At 40.6% G+C, this 9,454-nt stretch overlaps 1 protein-coding gene across 2 annotated transcripts; it reads right to left on the minus strand.

Annotated features, from left to right (window-relative positions):
* Window positions 1-325: 325 nt before the first annotated feature.
* Window positions 326-8,705, minus strand: LOC147632556 (leucine-rich repeat receptor protein kinase HPCA1-like). Of its 2 annotated transcripts, none has more exons than XM_086807332.1 (19): window positions 8,242-8,705; window positions 7,005-7,131; window positions 6,686-6,757; window positions 6,442-6,516; window positions 6,286-6,357; window positions 6,023-6,166; window positions 5,843-5,917; window positions 5,655-5,726; window positions 5,490-5,558; window positions 5,320-5,388; window positions 5,140-5,214; window positions 4,955-5,026; window positions 4,753-4,878; window positions 4,107-4,564; window positions 3,844-3,996; window positions 1,942-2,081; window positions 1,626-1,839; window positions 1,301-1,545; window positions 326-1,074 (listed from the first exon to the last, which is right to left on the minus strand). In XM_086807332.1, the coding sequence occupies exons 1-19, from the start codon at window positions 8,318-8,320 to the stop codon at window positions 637-639; spliced, it is 2,775 nt and encodes a 924-aa protein (XP_086663458.1). In that variant the 5' UTR covers window positions 8,321-8,705; the 3' UTR covers window positions 326-636. The 2 variants fall into 2 exon arrangements, 1 of the variants encoding a protein (XP_086663458.1); XR_015267205.1 differs by having other exon boundaries at window positions 951-1,074; window positions 1,185-1,545.
* Window positions 8,706-9,454: the final 749 nt, after the last annotated feature.

Here is a 9,454-nt window from a genome sequence, read left to right on the forward strand (position 1 = left end):
TAACCACTTATCAATATCAATATACGAGAGAGAGAGAGAGAGAGAGAGAGAGAACTCCCCAAGTGTGATTCGTACCAAGAATTGCATGTATATAGACTTGAAGATGCATTAATATCATACTATGAAGTGTGCATATCCTTATTAGCAAGGCGTTTCTTTATTTGTACAGTAACTGTCTACTATTCTTTTGAAACATTTTGTATTGGCTTGAATAGAAAGCTTGTGTGCTTGTGTTTCAGAAAACTTCTTTTTTGTTATCAGCTTCATGGAAATTTTAATATGATATTAAGCTTTCTAATGCCAAGTAAAATAGTGGGACCAAAGCTACAGGAAATAATATAGTTCATTTGAAACCTATAATACCAGCATCATGAGTATATACATTTGCTCGAGCTCTGATACACAAGCTAGCTCAACAGTCCCATGCAAAAAAAAAAAGGTTACAATGAAAGATGCCCCATCTTTTGCCCTGGTGTGAAGATATCCCCTTGACTAACAAACAATGCAAAATGAGCAGCCAAGATGAGGCTCATTCGATCTTTCACAGAAGTTGAGGTTTTGGGCTAAAGGGTGCCTTATCAGTAAACTCCCTCAGAAGGTTGATAGACCACCAGCTTCAAACCCTCGCATGAATCTTCACTTTGGCTCCACCACAACAGCTACACCATAGCCACCACTATACTGGAAAGCATGGTCTTCATGGCAAGAATATAAGGGAAGCCCTTTGTTAGACATGGGAGAACCGTAGTTCTCACTTCCAATTGCTTCAATTTCCTTTGCAACTTGTTTCATGGTTGGACGAAAAGCTCCTTCTTCTTCGACACAGCGGAGAGCAATGTCCAAGAAACCCCTTAACTCTGATTTAGGGCACTCCTTTAATTGAGGATCAAGAAGAGGCCACACAGCCTGCAGCCCCCCTTTCTGCCAAGCTGTTCGAACTTCTCGTACAATGTGTTTCCCTTGCTCGATGGGCTGCTTGGAAGTGATGAGCTCTAGAAGGACAACTCCGAAACTATAAACGTCACTCTTGTCTGAGAGTCTCTGAGTTGTACAGTACTCGGGATCCAGATACCCCTGTTGGTCAGCAAACAAAGGTAGCAAATATCAACCCTTCATGTGCATGTACATACCTTCGATAGAAAAAAACTCTTCACACCTATGCGCATAGAAAAGCATGAGTGCACCTCTCTCTCTGCATGGTTAGCAAAAGATGTGTCACCTTGACTTATCAACACCTTACGTTATCTTAAGTGCTGTGCAAACATGGGTGTAATTTGTTTGAAACCAAGGCTTATCCTACCAAAGTTCCTTTGACTTGTGTAGACACATGGCCTTCCCCTGTGCCTCCATCATCTGGTGCCAGCTTTGAAAGACCAAAGTCTGCAACTTTTGCAACAAGTTTTTGATCTAAAAGTATGTTGCTAGATTTTACATCTCTATGAATGACTGGAGGATTTGCTTCAGTATGCAAGTACGCAAGTCCCCTTGCAGAACCAAGAGCAATTGCAAGACGTCTTTGCCAGTCCATACCCACATTTGTACGACCTGCCAAAAACATTGACTATAACTCAATCCCTTGAATACATTGCACAAGCCAGAGTTGGAACGTTGAGTGCAAAACCTACCCAACAAGCAGTCATGCAGGGTTCCATTCGGAATATACTCATAAACAAGCATTTGTTCTTCAAAACAGAATCCCACAAGACAAACAAGATTCTTGTGATGCACTCTAGACAGTAGCTCAATTTCATTCTTGAACTCAGCCGCCCCTTGATGAGACCTTGCTTGTGCCCTCTTTATAGCAACTTGTTCACCTGAAGGTAATACACCTTTATAAACCTGTGAGCAGATGAAATAAAGGTTAAAAAGGATATAAACGAGCCCATCAAATTGTGGAGAAAATTAACCGATAAGGCACACAGACTAGTCCAATCAAGATACCTTGCCATAACCACCCACACCAATTTCATGGCTTTTGTTGAAGTTGTGTGTGGCCCTCTTTAACTCAGAAAGTGCAAATAATCGAGCACCTTTCAACTTAGGAGCATCACCTTTGTCTTCTCGGGTTGAGACCCATGAGACTGAAATTAAAAAGCAAACCACCTGATTTTTTAAGACATGCTTCCATACATGGTCTGTGCCTATGATCCTTTTCTATTAAACAGCAATAAATCTTACACCATAGACCACATTCTAATGTGAGGGATAAAGAACTTAAAACAACACATGCTGATGAGAAGTGATTGCTCCAAAAACCATGTTCATTAGAGGAACGGAAAGGAGACACGAATGATGAGGAGGTGTGAAGAGGGAAAGGAAAAGAGAAGAAGGTTAAAAATTTTGTTTTTAAAATAGAGAACTTTGATTAGTGCAAGACTAGCCCTTGCTAGAGAGAAGCAGAAGCAGCTAGGGGAATGAGCAAAGGTGGAGTATCAGTACCATGCCAGGGAGTCCTTCTGGACTCAGGTTGGAGGGAAAGTGAATAAGCACTATTTCTCCATTCTCAATTTGAGGCACGGTCCCACCACTCAGACAACTTGCAGCTATATATGATTCACAGCTTCTCAGGCTAGAATCCTGTTCACAGCAGTTAGAGACAAAGCCAGGCAGAGGATCTGGAACCACGCTTCCCATCTTGTGACAGTAGACATGCGGGCAGCACTAGATATGCCCTTCCCTTGGTGGAACTCAAAAGAACCATTTCCACCTTGCCAAAGGGCAAGTGTCCAGGAAATTGGGTGCCTTTATACATCTCCTATTTTTTATTATCTGGTCTTCTTTTGGATCAAACATCACAGAGGCCTTGCAAAAGATTTGGGATACATGAGATGCCTTCTATGCTCCAAATGGCCATTCTGAAAGGACATAGGACTTTGATTACCCAATGAAGGCCAATTACTTTGCTTGAAGTTGTTCTAGAAATAAAATTTTCCTCAAGAGGAAGTCAATGAATACTCTCACAGGAATAAACCGATTACTGTAAGGAGCCGTGGGATCAATCACCCCTACCCTTAAGCAGAACACAGTTGAGCATCGCACAGGAAAAAGCAATGATAGATGGTCAAAGGAAGAGAGATCCCCCTTCCTTTTGAGTCAAAGTAATCAATACTGCAATTCACATCTCAGCCAGTGTGCAAAAAAAGGCCATGAAGGGAGGGACACCACGTCAGGCCCACTCTAATGAGAAATCTTTAATATCACATTTGAAAATTCTCGAATGTGAATTCCATGTGCATGAGACCAGAAAAAGCAAGAGTTGCTTTTCACACAGTTTTGAGCACCCAATCAGCCCACCCTAGACCCACATGATAAGTTTGTGTTGTATTTTCATGAGCTAAGGTGCCATACATGAACTAAGGTAATCCATTCTCAGTAAAGAAATGCACCTAATGGCCCCTTTTCTTGTGGAAAATAGTAGCTCTAGCAAAACAAATCTGATTTAACTTGCATAAGCAGTGAAAATGGAAGGAAAATTCCTATGGAGCTGAATTTGGTATTAGATCAATGATCTGCTATTTGAGGAGGAGGGGGATGGGTAGAAGAGGAAGAAAATGCGCACGAGAGAGAGAGAGAGAGAGAGAGAGAGAGAGAGAGAGATTTGTAGGGAAGTTTCCTCTATTTTTGTTTGATGCTTCTTAGGAAAGATTCTGTTATTTTTCATCATGGCACTAGATGCTGGTGTTTTTAAAATAGTATACCTTTGTCTCCTCCAGTATATGCTCTTGTGTAAGACTATTTAGTTCATTGTACCACCCATAATCAGTACAAAATACATTTTTGTGATAACAAAGAAACCAGCATAAATCCATTCCTGCAAGGTGCCCATGTACAAAAGGCACTTACCAAAAGGCTTGCTTATCTCTTCAGCTTTATCAGCTCTCTTCTTCTGCAGCAAAGCATAACTGCAAATAATCACAAGGATTGCTGCAAAGGCTGCTATACCAGTTCCAATACCAACCTGAGCACCTGCACTTAGCTGAGTCTCTGCTATGATTCCTACAATGTTGCAGCATCCGACATACCAGGAACCATGGTTATTGTGCCTAGGGCAAGAACTCTAATAACTCTTAAAACCAGAAAGCATCTTTATATCAAAAATCCCATACCAGGAGGAGAATAAGGGCCAAAAGGCAAGTATTCGTATGGCCCAACACTTGGGAAAAGGATTGCCTTGCTGCTGAGAAGGGCAATAATTGTATTAGCTTGATTGGCACCCCAAGCTTCCGCATTCTTGGGGAAAATGGAAATATTTGCAACCACATCAGAGATGATCGAAATGGAAACTTGGTCCTCTGTTTCGAGAAGAGGAATACTCTTTACAAAGCCAGACTTCAAGGTAGGGATAAGTTTGGGATCCAGAGTAACCTTCAAGGCAGTAAAAATAAGGACGCCAGTAAGAGGATAAGCACAGAGACAGCTTCCTGACGCAGCAGTGGGATTGGATGCAAACCCCTCTGAGCAGCCACAAGACGAAGAAGGCAGTGATGAAGAGGACTTGGATGTTGGATTGCAAGCATTGTCTGGCTGATTGGGGTTCAAATGACAAATAGGATTCCCTTGCAAACTGTACAAAACACCACACCACATCAAATAAGAAATGAGGGTCATTACAAATAGATTCCCCACTTCTACGATGGACAGTTAAGATCTCCATGGACAGGGTTACATCTGTAAAGACCCTAAAGGTGAAACACACAAGAAAAATTAAATAAAACTTTTCAAACACCAATAGAAACGATTTTAAAGGCATACTTCAAGGTCCCGGAAAAAGTGCCCAAAAATCCAGATAAACTGTTCTGCTGGAGATCAACTTCTGTCAAGCTAAGACCTGCCTTCCGAAGGTCTAAAGTACCATTTAGATTGTTGTAGCCAAGCCTCCTGCATGGGCATTGGGTGCTCGTAAGTGGATAAATAAAAGAGTTACAACAAGTTTGCCAAGCTCATACACACTTACACAGATGCAAGATTTAGTGGAGAGAACATATCAGCAGACACAGTTCCCTGCAGGTTTCCTGCCTCCAGGGATCTGCACCACATATTAGAACAGCAAACATCTTACAAATGGTGCTTGAGTAAAATATGAACTTTTGCCTCAAGCCACACGAGCACAATCGTGCAGAGGAATTCGACTAAACTTACAGGGATGACAAATTTGGGAATTTCCAAAACCATGAAGGCACTGAGCTCGGCAAAAACTGGTTATGACCTAGATCCCTGCCTTTAATAGAAAGATCAACTCACCCTCCATGACAGCAGTGAAATGCATTTAGAAATGCGATGACAGTAAAAGTGATGAGATTAACCACAAATTGCACTTACAGGATTTGCATGTTCACCAGGTTTGTGAGGTCTGGAAGATTGCCTGTGAAGTTATTGTGATCTAGTTGTCTGCATGAAAGATAGGCTCTTAGGTGGCAACAGTATTGAAGATGCACATGTCCAAAATCTGGAGATAACTACAATAGTACAAAAGTGCATTGCAAGCCTACAATGTGGTCACTGTCACCAGACTTGCTAGGCTCCCAGGGATGCTGGTAAAACTGTTGTAATCTAATCTCCTGTGGCTCGACAACAGAATTTTATATGAGATCGCTAGGGGTGTAACAAAACACATGGAAAGAAGAAATAGTAAGAACAGAGGCATCTCAACCTACAGAATATCCAGCTCTGTCAAATTTCCCATATCTGCTGGGATCGGACCTTCAAAAGAATTGTTGTGCAGCAGTCTGCTCTTGGACATGTAAAAAAAATCTGATTAGAACAGCGCCAATCAGGGTTTAAAGGCTATGGGATAGTAACATCATGCATTTGTAAACCATGAAGAATAATAAAAGCCACCCACAAATGTATAAGCGGCAGCTTGGAGTTAAAAAGGCCTGTCGGAATGATGCCCGAAAAACTGTTGGCTTGCAGATGACTGTATTACGAAGAAACATAGGCTGGTGTGAAGAACACATCGTGGTAAAAAAAACTGGTAAGTGCAGGATAATCAAGCAACTAGTATATCTTCTGGTTAACTCACAAATGATTTGCTTGCATCAGCCTAGCAAGTGACGAAGGAAGACTCCCACTCAGCTGGTTGTTTGATAAGTCAAGCCAAACCAACTGTGACAACTGGCCAATAGTGCTTGGGATCGATCCCGTAAAGAAATTATGGTTCAAAGACCTAATAATACAAGGAAAAAAACCATGGGCATGAATGCTTGAAAATCTAAAGTTGAGCTGAGGATAAATAAGTAAAAAGCTCTGGCAAGGCTTACAAGGTGGTGGATTTGATCCACTTACAGATATTTCAAGCTGATGAGGTTACCCAAATCCTGAGATAAAGTCCCAAAAAAGCCACAATTTTGTAGATACCTGCAACAGCAAGAATTTCTCTCTTTTCAAGCTGGCCCGCAAACAAGCATGAAGCTTTGAGACCTTCTATTGAAAATCACTCACAGTTGTGTTAAATTTGTCAAGCGAAATAGTTGCAATGGGAGAGATCCTGTCAAGTTTTGATTGTAAGACAAATCCCTGCGAAAACACCAGATGTGATATCATTGTCCTGGCTAGAGTCTGGCTAGAGTCTGACTGAATGTGAGCAAAACACACAAGCGTGCACACAAACACACACACAAGATTTGAAGCAAGTTATTATTTGATGAGAAACCTTTCATAACGGATAGTAGATGTGAACACTCACAAAACTTGTAAGTTGACAAAGCTCCCGATCTCCTGAGGTAAAATTCCTGAAATTCCTTGTGCTGGAAGGATTCTGCAAGGATGAAGCAAAAGATAATCAGGATTCTGCATATGTATTTATTCGACAGACACCTGTATTGCTAACCACTAACCATGTAGAAAGTATCCACCCACCAATGACAATTGGACAATTGGACAATGATGGCCCTAAATGCAAACATCTCTCGAACTTTTGGACAAACATGGCCCTAAATACAAACTCTCACTCTCTCTCTCTCAACAAGCAGTAACTAATTTCTTAAGATGGAGAGACACTCAACAGTTTGATGATCATAGTGTTGCCAGCATCACAGAAGACTCCCAGCCACGGGGTTTCGCAAGGGTCTGTTCCTCGACTCCAAGAGAAGATTGGCGACCATGCCTGCTCCAAAGCCTTCAGCACATTCACTGCAAAGTTCAAATACAAGAGCTTGTGAAGCACAAGAGGACACAAGCAACCATCAATTCAAAGCCTTCCTTCAACTAATTAAAAGCAATATCCAAGAGTTAAACAAAATTGAATTGTTCAAGTTGTTCCCCTAATGAAAAGCAATATCCAAGAGTTAAACAAAAATGAATTGTTCAAGTTGTTCCCCTATCGTGGTAAGGTGAGTGTGTTCTGGACTCATGAGTCAGAAAGCTTCATGCCATCCCCTTCATCGTGCACACTATAGACCGAGTGCCTACTCACATGATCAAGATCCAAGATTGGGTGGATCAAGACACGTGTAAACCTTTGTATTCACAAACATCACGACATGTTCACTACAGCATTTACATCTTCACACATAAAGAAACATGTTTAGTTGCAATCAATTGTGAGAACAAAAGGATAGACTCACCCATATGAAGACAAAAGATCACATACTAAAAACAACAGCACCCAAAAGTAGGTACAGGTGTATGTGTAAAGTCATGTCCATAATATTCACATTTTCAGTGCATTAACTCCATCACTCAGTTCCTTTTATTTCTCTCTAAAAAGGTGAAAAGAAAATTGGGAAACGCTGAAGGCTTAATACTATGAAGCAAAGACGATTAAATGTAGCTCATGCAAGGCTAACAGAAGTTTTATTCCATGGGAAAGCTTATTGTTCTTAAGATACAGAGCTCCACAGCATAATTGTAAGCAAGTAACATAACAAAGGCATCTTAAGCATCCCTTAAGTATCATTAAGATGAGTATCATAACAATAAGCATACGCTTGAGTAACAAAACATGAGCATCCATTGAAACCATGTTGGAATCCCCTTGAGTATCGCAGTGAGCATCCCGTTACGCATCATGAGCATATAATAGGTATCATAACAATGAGAAACACACTTGAATATCATAAAATGAGCATACAATAGGTATCATAACAATGAGAAACACCCTTGAATATCATAAAATGAGCATCCCATTAAGCATCATAACAGTGAGCATACTCTTGAGTGGCATAAAAAGTGCATCCCTAATGTAGCATAGAACAAAAACTTTGCTTCTTATTGCTCTAATTTTGGCTACAGGAGACTCACCATCTTGAGGGTTTGTGAGTGCATTTGACTGCTGCAGGAGGCAGATGATCAAGCCAAAGGCCAGAAACTTGAGCTTCATGGTGGAAAAGAGAGTGTACCAAAGAGCTGCAGAAATCACGCTTCAGGAACCATGCTGTCTGCTTGTTGGAGCCAAAAGGGAGCAGAGTTGTAGAAAAGACTATGGCGTGCTTGATCAACAGAGGCGGAAATTTGATGCCCGCTCTCACCACCAAACACCACAGCGTGTGCCTACCAAACAGCATTTCAGGCCACCAGAAATCAGAAGAGGAGGAAGAGGAGGTGGAGGAGGAAGAGCACCGTCGAGCCATCATAATCCACCTGCCTAACAGCATCGTCTTCTGCATCCCTAGGCCTAGGCCTTATTGCTTAATTTTCAACTTTGGTAGAACTTTCTAAGGTTTCTACGTTGGCCTTGCCAACAACTTTTTAAAGGTTTCTACCTTGGCCTTCCAACAACTTTCACTATGAGAAAATTCATGAAACTTGTGATTGGATTCCTGAAGATTAGTTCTCCATGCATGGCCTTGGCACAAACAACTTCTCATATATTAGTTTTGATTTTCAGAAAATTCATGAATCAAATTGCATTGGTAAATTCAATGCATCACTTGTGTTCCCCCAACCTACCACCACATGCTCAAAAACATAATAATTTTAAGGTTCCGTCTGACCCGAACTAGGATTTCAAATTTGTCGCCGGTCTGAAAAAGACAACTCCTTCAATAAACAGGGATTCCAAATTTGTAACCACTTTGAAAATGAAAGTGTCTAACTTATGGCAGCTCTTTTTATTCATCCAAACCGAACCAAGATTTCAATTTTGTAAAACCGGTTTGAAAAGACCACTCCTTAAAATTCCAAATTTGTAATTACTTTGAAAATGCAAGTGCCTAACTTATGGGCCATTTTAAAAGAAGTGTCTAAAATTTCATTTTAGTTATCAACAACTTCATCGGTCTTCTTAAATGATTCACCCAAGTCTTAACTATATATCCTCTTTTTAAAGAATATATAGTTAAGACTTAGGTGAATCATATAGCTAAGACTTGGGTGAATCATATATATAGACTCTTTTTAGAGGATATATTTTTTAAAGGCATCTTTTATATTTGGCTTTTAAATAATGGAGGCATAGATTTTTAATCCTTTACAAATAAAGACATCATTTTCAACTCAATTGTTTCCTAATTTT

The sequence above is a fragment of the Cibotium barometz genome, chromosome 13 (genome assembly GCF_041138505.1).
Source record: "Cibotium barometz isolate CiBa-2024 chromosome 13, ASM4113850v1, whole genome shotgun sequence".
Taxonomy (NCBI): domain Eukaryota; kingdom Viridiplantae; phylum Streptophyta; class Polypodiopsida; order Cyatheales; family Cibotiaceae; genus Cibotium; species Cibotium barometz.

Coding starts and splice junctions, on each gene's coding strand:
- LOC147632556 (XM_086807332.1), bottom strand. CDS start 8,320: ATGAAGCTCAAGTTTCTGGCCTTTGGCTTGATCATCTGCCTCCTGCAG. Junction 6,758..7,004: donor AACACTATGATCATCAAACT/GTTGAGTGTCTC, acceptor TCATCCTTGCAG/AATCCTTCCAGCACAAGGAA. Junction 1,840..1,941: donor GTGTGGGTGGTTATGGCAAG/GTATCTTGATTG, acceptor ATCTGCTCACAG/GTTTATAAAGGTGTATTACC.